This window comes from Mya arenaria, chromosome 9 (assembly GCF_026914265.1).
Source record: "Mya arenaria isolate MELC-2E11 chromosome 9, ASM2691426v1".
NCBI classification, from domain to species: domain Eukaryota; kingdom Metazoa; phylum Mollusca; class Bivalvia; order Myida; family Myidae; genus Mya; species Mya arenaria.
In genome coordinates this window covers 34,261,015-34,284,469 of record NC_069130.1, presented here as the reverse complement: position 1 = coordinate 34,284,469, position 23,455 = coordinate 34,261,015, and the positions used below count along the sequence as shown (strand labels likewise).

The 23,455-nt window shown below is 34.3% G+C and overlaps 2 protein-coding genes across 3 annotated transcripts in view; one reads left to right on the top strand and one right to left on the bottom strand.

Annotated features, from left to right (window-relative positions):
- Positions 1–851: 851 nt before the first annotated feature.
- Positions 852–16,701, top strand: LOC128245460 (RING finger protein 207-like). Of its 2 annotated transcripts, none has more exons than XM_052963632.1 (16): positions 852–876; positions 3,169–3,399; positions 3,819–3,930; positions 4,088–4,232; positions 4,940–5,021; positions 5,648–5,723; positions 6,179–6,351; positions 6,886–7,027; positions 7,827–7,927; positions 8,806–8,880; positions 9,602–9,779; positions 10,693–10,878; positions 11,716–11,767; positions 12,365–12,482; positions 13,841–13,933; positions 14,533–16,701. In XM_052963632.1, the coding sequence occupies exons 2-16, from the start codon at positions 3,203–3,205 to the stop codon at positions 15,731–15,733; spliced, it is 2,931 nt and encodes a 976-aa protein (XP_052819592.1). In that variant the 5' UTR covers positions 852–876; positions 3,169–3,202; the 3' UTR covers positions 15,734–16,701. The 2 variants fall into 2 exon arrangements, with proteins under 2 accessions (XP_052819592.1, XP_052819594.1); XM_052963634.1 differs by lacking the exon at positions 852–876 and adding an exon at positions 3,539–3,611 and having other exon boundaries at positions 3,277–3,399.
- Positions 16,702–18,330: 1,629 nt separating this feature from the next.
- LOC128202673 (7SK snRNA methylphosphate capping enzyme-like) overlaps positions 18,331–23,455 on the bottom strand; it is a 6,733-nt gene continuing 1,608 nt past the window's right edge. Inside the window, exons 2-4 of the mRNA XM_052903716.1 lie at positions 23,124–23,342; positions 22,150–22,276; positions 18,331–21,555 (exon numbers count right to left, since the gene is read on the bottom strand). Coding sequence (XP_052759676.1) covers positions 21,086–21,555; positions 22,150–22,276; positions 23,124–23,342 — 816 coding nt within the window. The 3' untranslated portion in view covers positions 18,331–21,085. The remainder of the gene's footprint in view (positions 21,556–22,149; positions 22,277–23,123; positions 23,343–23,455) is intronic.

The window sequence follows — 23,455 nt, the reverse complement described above, 5'->3', positions numbered from 1 at the left end:
TACAATTATTTTTAAGAAATATGCAATATGGTAATGAAACATGGTAATTGGATTAAGGTGTCGTTGTACATTGTGTACCGACCGTCATCGTTCCATGCCAAATGTAATAAAATGCATTATCCGAGATGATAGGTTTATTACATATACATTAGTCTCCTTTATTTAAATTATGCTGTTGCTGTTAATGCTTATTCGGCATTTAGACACAGTTTAGGTTAATTGTTTATTTTTATTTATGAAAATGAAAAGTCTTCAAACACGGTAATGCATATAAACACGGTATTGTATATTTATTTGTACACATATGCCATATTCGATATCGTGATATTTTGAAAATAAATCTTTTATCTATCATATTTAGGCTCTGAGGGAAATATTTTACTCCTTCCGGGTGCGCTGACTCAGTTAAGGGTTTCAAAATTGGTCCCAGCTAAGTTGAAGATAATAAATAAATAGATAAATAAATAAATAAATAAATAAATAAATAAATAAATAAATAAATAAATAAATAAATAAATAAATAAATAAATAAATAAATAAATAAATAAATAAATAAGTAAGTAAGTAAGTAAGTAAATAAATAAATAAATAAATAAATAAATAAATAAATAAATAAATAAATAAATAAATAAATAAATAAATAAATAAATAAATAAATAACGAGCGAGCGAACGAACGAACAAACTAACGAACGAACGAATCAATCAATCAATCAGTCAATCAATCAGTCAATCAAAATGTATCAAGGGGCGCTACTGTGTATGAGTTTGACAAGCACGGGTAATGAATTAGTTGAGTTTAACCTAAAAGTATATTCGTGAAAAATTACACAATACCATTTCATTATTGTACTTACTTCAAAAAGCACCAAATACGGTATAACATTAGTTTATCTATTATCTTCTATATCAATCCATCTGTTATATTTATACCATAAATTTTTATTCCTAAATTGATCATCATTGTTATCAATACATTGAAATATTTGATCTCACGAAGAGGACCATTATTACTGTTTTTGCACCCATCATTTACGTACCAGATTTTAATATTTTGTTTTATTGGATGTTGTCTTTTAAATATCACGCTTTTCGCGTATGGATTTCTTTAGTATTTTGTTTACAGAATACAGTATTACCCATGATGTGATATGAAATGACTTAGTGTGTGAAATATCTTGAGAATGACTCATTATATATATTATGACTATAGGCATACATTATATTTTTTATATGCTGATTGGTCACAATTTAATGTAATGAGGTCATTTATTTTAAAAAAACTTACACACAAGTCAGTAACATTTCTGCCATAACAAGATAAACTGTTTTGAAACTATTCATTAAAGGTGCACCATAAAGGTTGATACCTTTAATTTGATAAATTTTACACTTTATCATGTTTAACTTAATTGATTTTAATGATTGGTGCTTTTTTAACTGTGGAATATAATTTTATGACCATGTACTTTGTAATATAGAGAAAAACAGTTATTAAGGCTATTATTTTTTATGCCCCCACAAAGTGGCGGCATATAGGGTTGCCCTTGTCCGTACGTACGTCTGTCTGTCTGTACGTACGTACGTCCCGAAGATTGTTTCCGATCTAATTCTTGAAAACCGTTTGTCCAATCCTCACCAAACTTTAAACACATGTTTGTGACCATAATATCTTGATCAAGTTCGATAGTCATGGAAATCGCTTTAGTCATTTAGGAGTTACGGCCCTTTTTTGCCAAAAATACTTCAAAAATATATGTTTCCAATCTAATTCTTGAAAACTGTTTGTCCAATCCTCACCAAACTTTAAACACATGTTTGTGACCATAATATCTTGATCAAGTTCGATAGTCATGGAAATCGCTTTAGTCATTTAGGAGTTACGGCCCTTTTTTGCCAAAAATACTTCAAAAATATATGTTTCCAATCTAATTCTTGAAAAGTATGTGTCCAATGTTGATCCAACAAGTTTTTTCCTGCCTGAATGGCGCCATATAACCTATACAGTCTTGCGATGCCGTAAAACCCAACTCAACTCAACTTATCCTATATGTGCAGATTATCCTGAATAATCACTATGGCTTATTTTCTGTGACAAAAAATCGAAGTGGGGGCATCCGTGTCCTATGGACACATTTCTAGTTTTAATTGTACCTAAATGGTATGCATTTTTTTAAAAATGAAAGACCAATGAGTAAAACATGATCATGCATTAATGATTAAAATCAAAAACATTTTTTTGCATCAAACTATTTTGTGCACCTTTTAAACTGGTGTTTGCATTTAAAACAGATTTACACTTTATGCCTAGACTATACATATTTATCTTTCCAGTAAAGGTGTTTTTAAAATTGATTATTATACCCCCCAAAACAAAGTTTGGGGGGCGTATACTGGAATCGGGTTGTCCGTCTGTCCGTCTGTCTGTCTGTCCGTCTGTCCGTCCGTTTTTTTTTGTCCGGGATTCATCTTTGTCGTTATTGAACAAATCTTTTTCAAACTTTCAGATATTAATGGCCATGATGTAAACTTGCGCCTCTGTGAAATTGGTACGGGTCACATGACCCTGACCAGAGTTATCTCCCCTTGATGTGTTAAAGTAGGCAAATTAAGCCCTGTTCGGGATTCATCTTTGTTATTATTCAACAAATCTTTATCAAACTTTCAGAAATTAATGGCCATGTTGTAAACTTTCGCCTCTGTGAATTTGGTACAGGTCACATGACCCTGACTGGAGTTATCTCCCCTTGATGTGTTAAAGTAGGCAAAATAAGCCCTGTCCGGGATTCATCTTTGTTATTATTCAACAAATCTTTATCAAACTTTCAGAAATTAATGGCCATGTTGTAAACTTTCGCCTCTGTGAATTTGGTACAGGTCACATGACCCTGACTGGAGTTATCTCTCCTTGTAGGCAAAATTAGCTTTGTCCGGCCTAACTCCAGGGCAAACAACCTAGACATGGAGGGGTGGGGGTATTCGTTAGCCTATGGCTTACAGTTCTACTTATTATGCTGAATATACTAAAATAACCAGTGATGCAAGAATTAAGACTCAAATTAGTTATCATAACTTATTTATCAAACTCTACTGGAGCCTTATGTACAAAAAAATGTTTAGTATATAAGGTTGGACTACAATGTATAATAATATCTACCATTTTTTTAAGGAACTGTTGAAGTGTCCTCAGTGCCATACCAGAGATGTCTGGCCATGTCCACTTGCCAGCTGACCAACTGGACATTGATGACTTGGAATCGACACGGTGGAACCCCCTCCAGTGTCGCCTATGTACTGACCAGTACCAGGAACCCTGCATTCTTCAGTGCTACCACAGCTTCTGTGCTGGTTGTCTTGCTAACAGAGTGGATGATGGCCGACTGACTTGTCCAGTTTGTGGGTATGAAGAATTGTCTTTATAATTGTCATGGTATCGTTACATAAACAGATTCGCAGCTTGATCACTATGCTGGAATTTCGGGGACAAATTCAACTTTTGAAGGGGAGTATGTTATGGTACCATTTCATTATCTATGCAGGTGTTGAGAAGGTGTGTAAGCGGCCCAGTGGATTATTTGGTACAGCACTTACCCTATCAGTGAGGGGAACTATGTGAGCTCTTTTCTGCTGCACATTTTTCTCACCATGTGACATAAGTAGTACAACAGTGAATGAAACTAGAACAAGCCTTCAAGCCGAAATCAAGTAATATAAAATTGAATACAAAGAGTTAAATACTATCAACACTAATCTATGTGTAATAAGCTACTGCATCTACAAGTCTTATGTCCTCTCTAAAAGAATGCATTTTAATTTCAGAGTAGTGACAGTATTAAAGGAAGGCCAGACCCTTCCCTCACCAGACCCTATACTCAAGTTTCTAGTTGAATCATCAGCAGGAGACTCTGTACAATGTGCCAACTGTGAAAAGGTATTTGATAAAGAGACATAGTTTAATAAGATGCTATTAATTTATATTCCCAAGTTATCCCTTTTATTTAAATATTTCACGATAATTATAACCCTTCCCTCCCTATTTTGGGGTGAATTATACTCCATAGTAAGGCGCTGTCCCTCCCTATTTTCAGACCAGCGGGGAGATGTTTTTCTGTAAGACGTGCAGCCAACCCCTGTGTCTACAATGTCGAGAGGAGACACATCATGCCAAAATGTTCTCCAGCCATCATGTGGTGCTACACACAAAACACACCCGGGATAGTCAGAAAGACTGCAGTAAGTATAATGAATCATTAATAAAACCCATTATAGTCAGAAAGGCTTTCATGATATTAGATAAAATAATAATTTAGTCAAATCTTGATGAATTTAAATTGATCTGGTAAAAAAATGTCAAGAAGTACACAAATTTACTTATGTGATAACTGTAAACTTGTGTTCATGAGTTTTTGTTTGTGTTGCAAGTTTACTTCTTTTAACTTTTGATTTGAAAGTTCATGGACATTTCTATATACTCTTACAGTACTCATAACACAGTGGCATGCTCTCTTAGCTTCAATTTTGGCACATAAAAGTTTTGAAATATTTCATATTTATAAATATGTTCATACTCTGCCAGTCACCAGTTTTCAGTCAGTCACGTTTTAATAATTCATATTGAATCAGTATAATTGTATTGATGTACTTATAGAGCTCCACTGAATGTTACACAGTACTGTCAACTCATGTTATTACATAATACATGCAAAAAATCATGTACAGTCTGCAAGAAATTATTTTTGAAGCACAGGTCATTTCTGTATGTCAGAAAGATTTTCAGACCAAAGCCCAAACTTTGTTTTAAAAGAAACATACCCAAGCTATTTGGCCTGTATCACTGTAATTTTAGTAAGCCCAGATGTGATTTTACATGGCTGGGGTCTTCATGCTTGTGCATATAAAGCAACCTGCGTGTGTACACACATGATCCTTCTGTTTTTCAGAGGTCCATAGGGAGCCATACATATTGTTTTCCACTGAGAAAAAAGTGATGCTGTGTATCAACTGCTTTAGGGATATGAAAGTGTAAGATAAGCTTGACTACATCTGATATTTGAAATATAAGCTTGACAAATCTGATTACTTGTAATATAAGCTTGACAACCTCTGATTAATTGTAATATAAGCTTGCCTACATGCCATTAATTGTAATATAAGCTTGACTACATCTGATATTTGAAATATAAGCTTGACAAATCTGATTACTTGTAATATAAGCTTGACTACATTTTATGCACTAGCGATTTCACTGCCATTTTCTACAGTTTTACATCATTCTTGCTGTAGTTATATGATATTTAAATGCATAAGAGATAAAAATATTTCTTTGCAATTGGCTATATACTGAATATCAAATAAAATATTAGTGTCATAATAATGTTATACCCCATATTGCAAAGAAATCTGTGACAAAATCCATCTTCAGCATGTAAGATTTTGAACCTTGGTTGTACATAAAATAAGACAGTCATGTGCAACTTTGTTCACATGTTTCAAGTGACAATATGCTTATGTGTAGCAGTTTGGCCCATAACTCTGGCCTCAGTAGTTGTTGAGTTATTCCCCTTTTTTAACTGAAAGAGAAAACAGACGCCGATTGTCATCAGCTTGGGGTGTCCCTGTTTGATATACTATGACTGTTTTTCTTACAGAGAGAGTCGCTCCCATTGTGTAGACCTGGAGACTGCCTACAAGCAGGGTTGTCAAAAGATTGATGATACAATGCAGGTATATGGCGTAAAGCTGCAATCTCATAGATTGAACGTTTTGGAACCTTTTTTATATTTGTCTTTGGAATAAGTCAATTTTTGCGGAAATGTCTCGAAACCAGTAATATAAGACTGCTGACAAAAAAACAACAGTGTGCATGTTTCCATATTAAAAAAAAAAATGATGTTTTATGCATTTTTATTTAAGTATAAGTAACCCCTTTAGCTATAAGACATTAACTTTCGAACATAAATATGAATAACTGCAATTTGAATTTTTTTTCATACTGAAGTTGTAAAATTAAAGAGAAACAGTGAGATTGTATTTTGAAAAACCCACAGTTTTCAAACGGTGAGTTTATCAGTATATAATCTACCATTGTATTTCAATAAACCACATCAATTTATGAAATAAAGTAAAGTAAATCTTGACTGTTGTATAGATTGGAAACACAGTTTCTTCCAACATTTCAGTCAATCAGAGATCTCCAGTGCTCTGTCCGAGACGGCATCCTACTGCTGAAAGCTCTTCTCGAGGAGATCAGTACCAATTCAGAACGGGAAAAGCATGATATTTCAATACTGTATGACGCTATTCAGGAACAGATAGCGCAGACCAGGGATGCTCTTGTACAGGAAATAGATAGGTATCAGGGTTTTCAGACGTAAAGTGTATTGTAGAAGTGATAATGGTTAAGTAGTATAGGTAACTGCCTCTCACTTCAAGAGGTTTTAACAAAAGATACTTTCTAACTGCTGCTCAAAATGGACATAAGTTCCATTTTTTCCCCAGGAAATGTACTCCAGAGTAATTATATCAGCTTATAGCCTGCAAATCCTGCCTTTTTTAAAATGTTTGCTGGGCTTGCTCAAAATCTGATTTTTACATTGCAGGGCTTGTTGACTTTTTTTAACCCATGTTTCATAATAGAGACTAGAGTAAGAATTGGTGCTTGTTGATCTGATAGTCAATGATTCTACATCATAGTACATGCTATAAACTTGTGTATTGTCACATTAAACCCTTTTTTTTCCTAATTATTTATCTCTGATTTCAGAAAGTAAGCAGAAAATTTCTTTAAGAAACAACTAGAATATTTTTTCTTTATATTAAGTCAATGATGTATCTTATCAAATTATCATGTACCATATTTACTGTTATTATTTCACCCTGATTTTAGGCAGTATGTCGAGAAGGAGGAGTTATTTAAGAACCAGCTGGTCAGCCTACGAACATTTCTACCCACGCTGCATGTGCACCTCGTCACCTGCGCTGCTTTCTGTAGCTCCACAAGCAAATATGAGTTCCTCGATTTTACTTATGTGAGTAGAGAAGGACTGCATTGGCTGATGTTTTGGTTTATTGTTGCATTAGAAATAGTCTTGGAATTAACGACTGTCTCACACAAGCCTAAAAACTAAATGTTTATATTATAATAATTGTAACTACAAAACAACATCTGGGTTTTTCTGTAGCCCGTGCTTGCTAGGGTGTGCAATTTTTGATCATTGAAAACAGGATTGCATGTAAATGTATATGTGAAAATTGTCAATGTGAACAGCTTAGCAGAGATTCTAGTCCACATAAAAATTAGCAGCTTGAAGGCCCAAGTTGGTGAAATCTTTTCGGGGTGTTAACAATATTTCAGTTGTATAGGCCTGAGGGGCCAGGGGTGTTTTAACTTGTCTGTTGTTTTTGTAAGATTAAAAAAAGTGTGGGTTTTGTGACCGAGGTGATATTGTTGTTGGTAGCATGCAAAAACTCCATTAAACCTAACTCACAAGCAGTCATCAAATTTTCAAGTTTTGGATGAACAAGTCTCCCTGCTGTGTAAAAAAACAAAATCGGTTGGATTTGTGCTGATTTCGTCACTGTAAAACTTTTTTAAATGTTTCAAGATACACACAAATGAAACTTATTACATACGTTGCAAGAGACAATACACTCATGTATAGCAGGCCCCATAACTGAGCAATACCCCTTTTTGGACAGAATAAACAGATACGTGTTTGTATTCACCAATGACACTCTTGTTTGTTCCTTGCTTTAGAAATCTTATGGGCCTACATATTTATTCTCCTGAGTTTGAATTTGTCTCTTAATTTTATGTTTATTTTACAGGAGATGATGCGACGTTTGAAAGCCATCATTCAAGTACAACAACCACTACACCCATCTCAAACCAGCGACATTGTCACAGAGTACAAGACAAAACTGGCAAAGTATAAATAAGTTGATGATTTTTGGTTTTATCCTTTCTAAAATGAGTAAAACTCTGTTTTCATTATAACGTAAACCAATGTGGCATCCATATTTTGAATTAATGATAGAATGATTTAGTGTTGAGGTAATGGTTTGTAAAAATCACGACAGGGGGCCAGCAGGACCATGAACAGGATTTTAGAAGCCCAAAACTGTCTGAATGTTTTTCATGCTTAACTTTTAGTCATTGGCTATACGCCCCATCCACTGGTTAAAAAAATTGTTCAATCCCACAAAGCATACTGTTATATCCAAGTGTTCACCGGGTTTTGGCCCTGATGACCTTAACCTGCCCTTAATCTAAGAATCTGACAAAGCATAAGCCATAAGGATGTGGGTGTATACATTTGGTGGTTAAGCTAAAGGTTTATGGGTTATGCACACTGTCATTTTTTTGGTGGGGGGGGGGGGGGGGTAGCACCCATCTGCCCTCATGGAGACCAGCATGGGCACCCTTCTGTCTTCATAGAATAATAGACTATCAAATATTTTTTGTTTGGATTAAAAGTTGGATTAAAAGTTCAATTGGATGATATATACAAACTTTACAGATTTGTCAATGAAACCTACTATAATCATTTTTTTATCATTTTTTGTAAAATTCATAATGTTGAAGTTCTTCAAAGCCTGATACAATGTGCCTTAGCACCCTGTCCCTCTTTTGTAGCATCATGTCCTTTTTAAAATGAAACAGTGTAACTCAAATCACAGTCTTATGCAAACACAGAATTTATAAAAAAAAATGTTTCATACTTAATTAAGGTGTATTTTGTTCTTCTGAAGGAATCTCAATTCAAGAATAAACGGAACATTAAATAACTTTCCTTTCCATTTGCAGGTGCCTGGAGCCTCTGTTGTTTCCCCACAGAAACGGATCCCCACCGGTCACCAGCAGTGCCACTGCTGCTACCAGGTATATTGTATACACTGTAGATTGCTTTGATGTTGTGATGTCTTGTTTTGGATTTTTTGGGGGCCATGTTTTTTAGGTTTAAAATTTGTGATTATTTAATCATTTGTTTGATCTTCCATTTCTTTATCATCAGAAAGCAACAGAAATTGGAATATGTTGCTCCTTCACAATTTTTCAAACTCACAAATAATTTCAATATGAAACTTTGGAAAAATTAAATTGATAAACATTGATACAATGAAAACTACAGGGACATACCTTGAACAAGTCCATGTTCCTAAATCACCTAAGAAATTGAAACAAGTCTGGTGATGTAAATTCCAACTTTTTAGCAAGCCCAGGAGACATTTACCAGTGAAGGGCTTATGGACTTACGCTTATTGTAACCACAGGATATAGTAGACTATGCTGTAGTTCTATTTTTATATCTTGAAAATTAAGAAATGTTTTTGGAATAAATATCTTACTTACCCATGTCATTTGAAACTATAACTATCTTGTGAATCATTACATATTTAGAACAATGCCGTTCTAGTTTAAAATAATACGGGATCTTTGATTCAGTTTTTTTGTCAGGGTTGAGACCATCGCAACTATCACCTTGACAACAGCCGGTTAATACTATGACCAGAGAACTTGTTGTGGTGACTCCAGTACCAACTCTCTACAGAACAGTAAATTACTTAAACTTACACTGATATTGGGTCAAATTTTCTGTCAGGTTTGAAACCAACACAACAATAACCATGACATCCGCCGGTGTGAGACAAGATGAGGCGGCTTGCAGTGGGGAGTCCAATAGAAACTCCTTACAGAAGAGGAAATCTTTGAAGCTGAAACTGTTGGAGACTAAGGGGTTCTTTGCTGACCATTGCAAAGAGTTTGATGAATCTCACAGGGTATGACAGGCACTTACTATAATTTTTTGTAGAAAATTGTTATAGCATTGTTGTCGTTGTCGGCCTTGTCATGATTTTCATTTTTAAACTTGCCTTAGATGAAAAACAATCATGTAATTCATATGAAACTTGGTACACATGTTTCCAGGGTCAATGTGAGCATGTGTACCAATGTCCATGACTCTGGCTTAAAAGATAGTTTAGTTATGCCCCTTGAGCAATTGAAAAGAAGATGAGCATTGGCTTCCCCTTTAAGGCGCTCTTCTTGTAAGTACACAGTTACTGAGTCACATGTAGATAGCAGATTTTCATTTAACATGAAAAGGAAGTATTTCCATTGATAAAGCATTTTTATTTTGTCTGGCTATTGTGTATATGTTTTCTGACCATTTTGTGGCCAAATTTCATCATCATAATGGTATATGAGTTTCATTATTTTTTTTAATGAATATACATGAACATTTTATTTAGGATCTGGATAAGAAGTGATTTTCAAATTTTGTGCATTGAATTTGCACTTAAAAGGAAATTTTCGAAAGTCTTAAAGCCCCCAGTGTTGATATGTACATGGGATGTTAAATTGTTAAAATAAGATAAAATTGTCCAATTTTATAAGTTACAAGGTAAGTAGGTGACCCGATATGGGAGATACGAGGCTCTCACCCGAATATGGTTTCCAGTCGCCTACTTACCCCGTAACATGTATTTGTCTCATTTATTCATCGGAATATTCATCGAAATCAGAATATAGATGCCATTTTGGTATGATTTAAATTTGGTGACCCAATATGGGAAAATATGGGGTCACCGCATGACCAGTCCTGGACCTTTGCTGTGTGTCATTTATGTTGGAGGCATGATATATGTTACTATGTATACAAGCATAAATTCTGATTCACTGTCATCTTTTCAGGAGTTAATGAGCAAAGTAGACAAACTGAAGCAGTCTGTTCAGGAATTACAAAGGGACATTACTCTCAGACGAAGCCTGACAAGGGAGATTACTGTCAGTGATATAAAGTCTTGTATCTCTACCACTGAGGAAAAACTGGATGATCACTTGATACATGTGGAGGGAAAACAGACAGGACTTGAGAAGGTTGGTTGGTGTAATTAAAGGCCCAATGGTTATTGTTATGAAATGCAAAAATCTTATCATTTTGACGTACATACTTATGTGAAAGGTAAAAAAAGGATGTTTATTATATAATAATATTGAAAAAAAAGAAAAGTATGTATAGGATCGGTAGCAGGAATGGAGCCTGGATCCCTTTAGTTTTAATACAGTCGGATACCACAACCACTGCGCCAGGGTGGACAGATACTGTGTAACCTAAAATTGGTCTTGTCTGCTCCATAAGTTTAGAATCCTTTGTCCAATTATCACCAAATTTGGTCACAATGTGTATTGGCAGAATTTCTCTGATTAGTTTGATAACCAGACATATCGATGTAGTCCCTAGAGAGTTATCACCTTGCAATTATAGGAATTACGTCAGATCAGTCATGTCCAATCAATTACTTTAGTAGCCTTTTTTCAAATGATCTAGTTTGGTCAAAATGTATATGGGCTGAAAACTTGGTCAGATCCGAGAACCAGACATGTCACCTCAGTCACTCCAGAGTTATGACTTTTGAATTGGCAAAAATGTATTTACAGTGTCCGCTCTCTAAATTGTCTAAACATACAATCACATATTACCTTACTTGGTGTCTTATATATATTAGGAAGGGCATATTTTGTGACAGTTGGGGCTCTTGCTCATTTCTAAATTTGACTGAATGCTTTTGATTAAATTTTATAGTGAAATTCATTAAAGAGAAAATGCTAGCAATAGTAAGCTAAGTAATGGTGTGATATTAAATTAGGTTGCAGAGAATTAATAGAATGTTCTGATCAAACACTCAGTTTTTATGATATAATCTCTGTTTACAGCATTGGGAAGAATCTCTGGAGATGATAGCAGCAGAACAGGAGGTCTACCAAGGTATGAACAATTGTCTACAGTTTCAGAATGACATTTTAAATGTAACAGTAGCTACAGGTTTAAGGCCATGTCAATTTGATTCTATGATAAGCATCATCTAGCAGGTATATTTTTAGCTTCAGCGCTTCTTAGAAAATTTGCAAAATTGCAACTGAGCCCTCATACTGGAAAATAAGAATCGATCCTTTTATTTACGTTTTGGCCTTTTCAGCACTTCAGTTTTGTGCTTATAATAATTTTGATAGGTTCAGACTTTTTTTCGTGTGTTTTGTGAAAACACTGCTTATAAAATTGGTATGTTGTCAGAAGTTCAAATATGAAATCTTTTGTTTATAAACTTTTAAAGATTTTATACAAAATAACCTCCTATTGCCGAAAAGCAATTGTAAGGCAGTAAAAAATGGATGAATTTATGCTTGAATTTGCAGATTCCTGTTCAAATTGTTATCTCTCATAGTTGGGGGTTGTTCATAACCAAAAAATTAAACAAATAAATTTGAACACTTTGTGAAACAAATTTTGCTGTCAGTAAATATGCTAGAGAATCCCTTTGAAGAAGGGAAAGATGTTAACATTTACTATGAAATCTGTTTCCAGCCCAACTACAGGATGTGTGCAGATTAAAGTCCGAGATTGGCTCCGTGAAGACCATTCTGCATAAACTGATGTCCTTTATGTCATCAATAGCCAATGTCACACAAAGACTGGCTCCAAAGTAAGTACAGCGGTAACATCCCTTTATTATTCCACAACCAGGCTTTTCTCTGCAGTACCCAGGGGTCCGATTCTGACAATCTGATCCATTCCAAAAACCAAATTAAACTACTATGTATATTTCCCAATCTGATCAACCAATAAATCAAAAACCAAATTAAATGACATGAAATTTGGTAAAATAATACCGGTATCTGGAATCTGATGTAAACAATGAATAACCACATTTGGAGCCCTCAGATTTAATATTCATTACAATACGGTTCCCAACTCCTATGTGCTTACACATATGTAGTGTATACAAACTAATATACGGGAACCAAAGAAATATGTCGCCCCACAGCAAATATTTCTGTCAAAGAAAAAGTATGTATAGGGCCTGAAATGATCTATTCTTTGTGGTCTGTTATCTGCCGAGAAAGCTTAAGTAATTTTCCTCCTTTTGATCCCAGCAGGATAACTGTGTCTTATTTTTCTAATGCTCACTATAAAAAATCCCAAATTTCGATGTGAGCAATAACGTTGACAAATTTTTATGACACTAATATTCTCAAATTGCCCAGGGTTTATTTCCCCAAATTGACAGAAAAAGGCCTGACATTTCTGACGGAAGTTTCTGGTTTACTTTTTGGTTTATGTAGTATTGTGACTAGGAATTGTTTCCTTGCAAAAAACATACCCGTAATCTTGAGTGCTTTAATGGCTGTATTTCAGTATTTGATCATAGCCTTCATGTTGTCAGCTTCAGTGTTGTATTCATGCAAAAACTTTAACACTTCCCATAACTAAAAAAATGATTATTAAAGATATTCTCATGAAACTTTGAACATAAGTGCCATTGGCAATATTCACATCTCAAACCATACTCTTGATTTGATAATTGTGGCGTTATGCATCTTGATTTCAAATAAAAAAAGACAGACGAGGGAGGTGTTTTCCCTGCGGTGCCCTCAGCAGGTTAATCCATGTTGTTCCATCATGTTTTTTTTTTTCTTGTGAGTTACCACCCCTCCTATTAGAACTTTTCAAACCAGTATCCAATGTTGATATGTTTGATATGTTTAAATCTGAAATCTAAAATAGGTTTTATAGTATGTTACCAATATTATCAATACGTTACCCTTTAACAGGTTTGATTCTGGCCAGGGAGCATGTGAGTTTGTTAGTGGGAACCAAGCCAAACAAGTGGGTTTCCTCTGGGTACTTTTGTTCCCCATACAACACAAGACCAACACAAGACCGCCCTCGCACAACATTATGCCAACGAAAGTGATAATATAATGTTTAATAACTTGTTGCACAATCGTTGTAAAATATATTCAATTCAAGTTGCTGTTTAAACTGATGAATATATTTCAGACTGGGAAAAGCGTACAATGCAGCTGAACATGACAATCAGCATCAGGCTCTGTTGAACACCATCAACACCATGCAGCCTGACTCGCAGCAGAGGTACGAGTTTGAAATGCGTTTTAAATAAAGAATTAATTTCAGATGCTAAAATCTTGGTAACAACATTTTTCAAGTTAAGTGTTTCATGGTACATAATAAAGCAGCAAGTGAAATTAAGCACCTTGACCATCTTAGACATAAACCTTAACACTGCTTAGGAGTGCTAAGGAGTAGGAGTGCTAAGGAGCAATGGTTAAAGTTATGGGCAGAATCTATACGATAAATATACTTAATGATAGTTTAATTAAAAAGTTCATACCAAAAATGAGGTTACGCATGGAATTTTATGATCTTTAGCCTTAATATTTTTATTGCAACTGGGAAATTGAAAAGAACCACAAAATTGCGATATGAGCTTGTCTGTTTTTCAAAAGAAAAGAAAAGGGAATTGGCATAACCATGGTCATGACTCAAAATCTGTTAGAAATATTTGAGGTTTAGTACACATATTGCAATTGATAATGTGAAGGTAGGCTTAAAACTATTTCTTTAATAATTGTAATGCAATGACTCTTTTTTTACTGAAAAAGAACATGACCAGCATTGGCATTCAATCAAGAGCACTCATGTCTTTATTAACATTTTAATTTACCCTTCAGATGTGATGCTTTGAGAGCTGCAGAAGAAGAGAGAGACCTGAAACAAGCCAACCGTGTCAACCCTATGGACGAAGAACTCATTAAAACTAAGGGTCTGCTTAGAGCCCCATCACAGAGAAAGGAAAGTACTATTAAAAGACTCTCTGCTGAGATTAAGGAACCAGTTAAGGATGTTTCTGTAGAGAATGTGGACAATGATTCTGGTGAGGCAAAAGCTGATGAAGTTGATGTTACTGTAAATATAAGCTTGGAAAAGAAGACTGAACCTACAGATAAGGACGCTAAAGATACTGTTGATACAGTTGAAGTTAATATTGGTGCAGTGGGTGAAAGTATTGATGTAGACAAAGAAAATGTTATTGATAATATAGATACAAAAGCAGAAGAAAGTGGAACAGATAGTTTAAGTCCAAATGAATCAACAGATGCTGATGTCCATGTTATTCCAATTGATGCTGATGCTAATGATATAAGTGATATAATTAAAGTCGGACCTCTTATAGGACTGAGTCCTCATATGCCAGATATTGCAGCTGAGGCACTAAGGAGTGAAAGAGAAAATTCTCCTATGGCTTCAGGTATAAGCCCCATTGTTGAATCTGAAGATACCAGTAGTTTTAGTATTGTAACTTCTGATTCAGATGAAGATACAGCCACTATTTTATGTTCACCGACTTCTGAAGAAGCTGTAAAACCTGGATTTGTTAAAGATATGATTGCCAAAGTATGTGAAATGTCAAAATCTATAGAGAGTATGGATGAGATGACTATGAGTGCTTCTAAAGTTGGTGAACTGTCAAAATCTATAGAGAGTGTGGATGAGCTGGCTATGAGTTCCACTACAGTTGGTGAAATGTCAAAATCTCTTGATGATGAGGAAGAGGCTGCCAAATCTGACTGTGCATGTACGGCAGTGGTTTTTCATGAGAATGACAGTAAGGCGCAGGTTTCTAGAGAAGGGGAGTCTGGGATTGAGAATGACAGAGTGAACCAGTTTGTTTCTATAAATAGATTGGATGGAGATGGTTATGAGGTTGAAGAAGGGGAAGATAATGCAGATGACGTTTATAAGACGAAAAGTTTACCAGAATTGGCCCAAGTATTTGAGCCTGGTGAATTGAAACAGAAGAAAAGAAGGCGAAGCAAGTCTGAAAAAGATAGGAAAGATGATAAAAAGAACAGTGACGTAAAGAATAGGTGAAATCAATTGTATTAGCTTGTCTGTTTTTTTTTAAAAACTAGCTTAAGTAATGTCATTCCCTTGGTGTTGGTGTACATCATTGTTAGCATGCATTTTAAAAAAAACAAAAACTGTAAAATGAGAACAATTTTCTTTTAAGATTCAGTTGAAGGCAAAAAGTATACACTTTACCTGAGTAATTTTTAAGAGGTCTTGATTGAATGTCAAAATGTGGTATGAAAGTTATCGAAAATATGAAATATCTATAGTATTCTTTTCTTTGACAATGAGTGTAATTACAACACGAAACTAAATGAATAAGGATTACTTGGTCTACTTGTCACACTTTTATTTTCAAATTATATTGTGCAGAGACTTCAAACATGGTATTCACCTTGGTTATAGTCAGAAGGTGACCCCTATTGATTTCAGGGTCAATATGTCAAAGGTCAAGTTTACCCTTTAAGGCCTTACTTGAAAAACTATGGTGAGTAGGCTTTTATTTCCAATCAATAACGTTTGAACAACTTTGTATAATAAAAGTCTTCAAACATGGTAAGCACATTGATTGGTCATGGTCAGTAAATGACCTTTATAATTTTTGGGGTCAATATGTCAAAGGTCATGGTGACTTTAAGTAGAAAATCTGGGACGCCTTCCACCTGTGACACTGAATTACAGAATTCTAATGTTCTTGTACATTTGAATATATTAAACTTTGTGATATTACTCTTTTCTACATAAATTGTTATTAATTATCTCATAAACACGAGCTCCATCTAAAAAGTGAAATTTAATTATCCACAATATTATGCGGAAACTATGCCTTTATGTATCAAACTTGATTTTGAGGACATTTATGCTCTAAAAACTGGATATTTTCTTGTAGAGCTGTTGTAACTTTTTATAATTTATTTATTTGGTTGTTTTGATTTCTATATGTGTGTTTTATGCTTATTTACCTGTGCAATAAACATATTTTATTTGTATTTTCTTGTCTCTATATCAGTCAATGAACATTTTGGAGATGCATGGAAACCATAATTATAAGACTGCTGGCAAAAAATCAGATCGCTGGTTTTCAAATTTATGATAAAAAGGTGCTGTTTAATGCATCTTTCTCAAAGCTTTGATAACACTTATAGCCATAAATCCTTCATTTTTGACCGCAAATATGAAAAACTGTGACTTGATCTTTTGTCAGCGGTCTTATAACACTGGTTTCACGATAACTTCAAATCAAAACAAAAAAAAAGTTGTTAAAATGGTAAATCTGTGGGAGTGCAGCTTTAATGTGGCAAAGGATATCCTATTTTTTGTTCTAAAACTATAATTCTATTAAGATATTTACCAACAATATAAACAACACAATTTACATGAGAATTTACCGTACTTCTTTTTGAAATGTCTTTTTAAACATTGGCAGGTTGTTTTTTGGTCAAAATGAGTTGTGCTCATCATTAAGAAATGACAATCTTACTGGAGCAAGGCCCCAATATCACATAAAATACTTGAGACAAATCTCAAGAACAAAATAGTTTAAAAAAAATAATTATATGTTTTTTCTTTTAAAAACATCTTATATTTAAAGAATCTGTGAAAAAAACTTTTTGTCAACAATTCTGAGAAAACTAATTCTAGAGCAAAAAATTTACTTAAGTAATTGTTTAAAAACAATTAAGTTGTGATTAATTACCTTTTTTGCAGTAGAAAGGAATTTTAAAAGTTTTTGATTATCATATTCTAGTATGAGAGAATGCAGATTTAAACAGTGCAAAACATACAAGATATTGAAATTGAACTTTTGATGTTATGTGGTAAAATGAGATGAAATTTGATTTTAAAAAAAGAAAGAATTTTTGTAATATACGGGCCAGCAGGTAGTCTTCGTCTGATCTGAGGTCATAGTAAGAAAGCTGATCGAACCGGAAGCTGACAACTTTGACAGTCGCCACACCAGAGGTCTCTCCATTTTGGCAGAGCGCGCAGTCTTAGATTTCTTTGAGTGATAGGGCACAAGTATGGCTTCTCGAGTATAAACCAGCTGATTCTGATTTGGCCTCGTGTCATACACATATTTTACTCCAGATGACCCATATGTGTGGGGAAGAATTATTGATTCAGGGCTATGATTACAAACAGTCTCAAGTCTGAGTTCAGACTCACCTGGCAAAACTGCAAATCTTCATTGCATCATTCTTTCTAGGCGGAGTTTTGCTAAAAAAATTTACTATTCGAAATTGTACAACTATTCACATATATATTTGTAACATGAATAAAATAAAGATTTTTGTAATTTAAAAAAGGACTATACTGATTCTGTGTCTAGACTTGAACTCAAGACTTATCATTATCATGGCCAAAGTATCTGTAACCTCTCAAGTCTGAGACTCATTTTTTTAAATATAACAACATTATCGTTTTTTTTTTAAAATGTAAAACTAGTCATATTTCACACACAGCGCAAATATATATAATTTTTTTTTTAAAATAGCTGCAATTACCACAAAGCCTCAAGACATTGTTGATTGGGAAATCTGGGGTATTCAAACCGCTGCAATACCGGGTAACCTAGGCTATCTTTAAGGGTTACATAAGCTAGAAAAAGACAAAGAAAGACTGATTCATTATTTAATAATAATTACAAGAACAATTGATAACCAAGGTTGCATTAACAAGAACATAAACAGATGAAAAGCACACAAATAATGAATAAAAAGAGTGGTAAGTCATGCATAGATAGAGCTCACAAAAAGGCATTATTACACAACAAAATTTATATAAATTTAATAGTTCTTTGCAATGCACACTTCATAATAGTTCAACTTTTCTTCAGAGAGACAATCATTTTTTTATGAGTTTCCATGAAATACAAATTTCAAATACATAACAAGTTGACTCATAATAATAAATGCGTACCAAGTTTGCAAAGTAACGAAGAATAGTCAGTAAAACAAGTATTTTAGCTTGAAAATTTGTTATGCTTTAGAAGAGGTAGAACAACCATACCAGTATGTCATTCAATTGCAAGATCGGCTAAAATATAGAAAGTGTACAGAATATATTTCATGTAAATTTATGTTACATAAAACTTGCTTCACTTTCCAAACAAGAGCACCACATCTGGCTTCCAATGCTCATCTGCCATCTTTCCCACCAACTTGATAAGGGGCGTACCTCGACTAATCATTATAGCTATGGGCTTTGTGCATGTGTATTGTCACTGAAAATTGTTACCATATTAAATAAGTTAGTGTTTTTTTTCCGGATCTTGTTATTAAGGGGGTAAAGGCCCTTCTAATTGTGAAAATAGCAGCAAAATGCCTAAAATTGTGTATTTTGATACCATAATATACTTCAAACAAATTAACAAAGCAAAGCTGCTCCTGGATTTGAAGAATTTAAAGGGCCTAAGATTGAAATCATACATATCTGTGATAGTTGTTAAGAGTAAAATGGATGTGAATGTCAAGTCCGATATTTGTGAAAAATGTTTACTTTTAGGGATAGTGAATTGGGCTGAATTTCTGCCCAATTTTTATCAAAAAAGTTTCGCCTTAATATCTGAAGATTTAATTCTTCCTCAGGCCAAGGTTAATGTTATACTACAGTAGCATGTTTTCCCCTTAGACAGTCAATGGGAATAACTGGAAAATTATTTAAGCCTATTGTTTTTGTTAGATGTGCTTTAAAATCAAGGTTTTGCACATCTTTTTCAGACAATCAAGGGGCACGGTTCAATCTTTATAGACAAGTGTATGGGCCTGTAGTCAGTGGTAACATGTGCACCAAGTTTCATGTGAAAAGCTGGGGTTTTCAGCCAGGTTTAAAGGTTTTGCATAATCATGATGCGAACAAGGCACCACAACAAGGCTTTGAAAATGACTAAACCTTTTTTCTACAAAAAAAGACCAGCTAAAAATGCATTATACTTTATAATTTTATTTACCATTAACTTTTTTTTTCAACTATCAAATTTCATTCATTAAAATTCTATAGCAAAGCATTAAAAAAATGTACCAAATTTTTACACAATAAGCATTATTATAATCATCAATGTGAATGCCCGTATAACACTACTGTTGACAAAATAAGGATTTTCATATTAAGCACTAAATGTACATTTGACAAATGCATACAAGTAAGTCACAAATTTATCAATATGTATGGTGAGTCTGTTAGACTGTAGCTGCCATACCAAAATACAGTTTTTATCTCAAGATTTATGGCAGGGTGTTGCACCATGTCCTTTTTGGGTAGCACTCTTGAAGAATAGTGAAGAAAATCTTATGTTCAAAAGACATAAAAATCAACATTTCAGGGAATGTTCATACTTCCACTAAGTTCCAATTACAAATTATTGATGGAAGCCCTGCACACATAAACTGATTAATCATGCTTACTTTAACACGGTCTTTCACTCTTTATAGCACTATCTGCTGGTAGCACATTTCTGTAAAGATGTTAAGGGTTTTAGCTAGAGGGTATGTGAGGGTGCTGCACCCTGTCCTTTTTTAAGAACCCTTCTGCCTTCATGGAGACCAGATTATGCACCCTACTGCCTTTAAAGAATAAAATGCTTAAAGTGACACTCTTATTCAAAATCAATACATACACATGTATAACAATAATAATTTTGAGTGATAAACCTTTAAATACTTACTAAATAATGCATTTATGGAAAATATTAATTACCGATAACAAGATTGTAACCGTGTATTTGATAGCAGAAAGCGCATAAATATTAAATGATTGGTGAATGTTAAAAGATTTACTGTCTAGTATAGTGTCATAAGGTAGAAATAACGTATTTGATGCTCTCTTTCAAATTAAACTCAGTTTCCTTCATAATAACTATTGTTTTCGACATTTATCCATATTTTTAGGAATATTAAAACAATAGTATTAATTGTGGTAAATCTTATTTGGGAGTAAGAGTGCATCTTTAAGATAATCAAATATTTCTTGTTTTTATAAAAACCTGAAATATGATTATGAATTCATACAAACTTTACATATTTGGTAGTTGAAACCTAATATAACTTTAAATAAGGACAATTCCAAACATTTTCTATAAAATTCATAATGCTATAATTATTCACTGCCAGATACAATGTGCCCTCTTGTCCCTAAGCACTGTGCACCCTGTCCCCTTTCTGCAGCACCCTGTCCCCTTTCTGCAGCACCCTGTCCCCTGTCTGCAACACCCTGTCCCCTTTCTGCAGCACCCTGTCCTTTTTAAAACCTGGCTAAAACCCTAGATATTATGAGTAACTAAATATCTTAAATTCTTCTGTAGTTAGGTTGTGTCTAATTACATTGCAATTGTATCTTCCTCTTCAGTTGAAAGATAGCTACATGGTAGTATGAAGACTATATCCCTTTTTCAACCACATTTTTGCCATCAAAATTTTCTGAGTCAACCTGGTTTGCTTTCACTTCTTCCACACTTGCTACTTCAAGATCCATAGCACTTATGTCACCATCTTGTTTTTCAACATTCCCTTTATCTTTAATACCTTCAGTGTCAACTTTTACGCCTTCATCTTCCTTCAGGGCATCAAAACTGAAACTCACTTTAAGTGAACTTTTCTCAATGTTGGCCATAATCTTGTCACAATTAGCCAGACTCGAAGCTTGGCTGGATGATTCAGAATACTCTGATGAACACTGTGAACATGAAGAGTTTGAAGATGAAGAACTGTCTTCAGTGACTTCAGATTCGGGTATAGGATTGTGGATCTGATATTTGCTTGGTATGGGGGTGGCGTTGCCGATCTCAGACCATGGGCTGCTTTGGATGGTGTCTGGCTTGCCGAACACGAGAATCGGCCTTCGAAATCCTGAAATGAATATCATTTTAAACATGTGAATGTTGAGTTGTTGTGGATATTCTTGGTTTAGTTTATATTGTTTATTCTTATGATTCCTAGATACATGTAGATTTATCCTCATAATATGCCACTTTATAATTAAATTCCCTACTTGTAATATCTGTGATGTACATGCTAATGTCTGTCAAGACCATGTGCAAATTTGTATTTATAAAAGGAAACATAAGTTAAACATATCTCTTAATCTCTCTTTCTTTGAAATGTCAGACTGACAGATCAATATTTATAAATGTCACCTGCTTGAAGTGCCTTTTTAAAAGACTGCATAATGTCACAGTGACTTAGCTTTGTATTGGTGTTGGGTAAGATTATTATTATTACTATTTCGATATATAAAAACATTCAGACCAAGTTTGGTTAATTATTCCATGAAAACTTTATGCTTATGATTTGTATACATAGCCAACATGAAAGTGTGCAGCAGACCAAAACACTGCCGAATATGATCCCTATAATTTTGTCTGCCATGCTTCACAGGCAACTGTCCCACAACACAAAAGGTTCATAAACCATTCTTCTGATTTAAATATGCCAAAACCTTACCCTTGGATGCATTATAGGGAACATCCACAGTGTTACAGGTGCTAAAACCAATCTCCCGAGACAACAGGTAGTCTGTGAACTGTTCAGGGCGTAGATGGATGTTCTTGAAGTTCTCATGGATGGCAGGCTGAAAAAAGCAGATTAGTTTATAGTGAGCACAAGGAGCACTCAGTTTATGTAGCAGCTTTTCTGAAAACAGTAACAAATAATTAAGGTCTGCTGTTTTGCAACACAACCTTAAAACAGTCTCTGAGACTGGACAGACTGAAACATTACACTTTACTTTTAAAAAGCCCTCTCTTCATGTTCAAGGATGAAAAATGTAACAATATCTCAGGTGTAATGACAATGAACAATATAAATTCTTGAAAGGTGAATTCACTTAGGCCTAAAAAAAAAAATACATTTGGTTCGGGTTACCCGACCCTACCTACGGAATAGGCGCCAACCCTACCGTTTTTATAGACAGTTTGAATTTTTTTTTTCTTTTTTTTTTAATTGCTTTTCAATATGTAGTTTTAAACCTTAAATGCTTATACAGAAGATAACTTACCACAATTCTCCAATAATGAAAATGACATTCTTATATAAAGCCTAATATAAAAAAAGCCTACCTACACTACCTATTTTTGAAAAGGGTGTAACCCTAACCAAACAATTTTTTTAGGCCTTATCATAACGTAATTTCGAAATAGAATATTAGATGTACAAATTTCATCTGTAGACATCAATTGCAAAGTTTATAAACCACAACTACATGTAACTGTAAACTATAAATTACAGTAATCGTGTGTTCCATAATACAAATGACATAGCAGAATTTAATTTTACTATCTTGAATGCTATTGAGCAGCGTAGAGCGTCTGCCTGTGAAGGGCAAGGTTATTGGTTCGATCCCAACCAATTACATGTAGCTATTTGTGTAGTCCCTTACATAAAGACTAGAAAATCTTGAAAATAGCTCAAAATCCTACTGTCAGCTTCTTTTTCTTCTTGTAAGAGGACCAAGGTTGTGGCTCTAGGATAAACCTCCCTCCAGGCCTCAGCTGCTTGTAAACCCTCTTGAAGAACCTCTTCAGTCCCTCGTCACCCCAGTTGAAGTGCACCCATTTGGTAACGCTTAAGGCTAGGATTGCATCATACTCTTCCTTCTGTAGGTCCAGCATCTCATCATTTTCAAGCACAAAGTTGCCCTGAAAGTATCATTTATACAGCCTGATTGATCTCATATGTTAGAAATTTTGTTGTGAACGGGAACATCATATCATTAATCAAATATTTTTAATTCTTCTGAATTCACATCTGT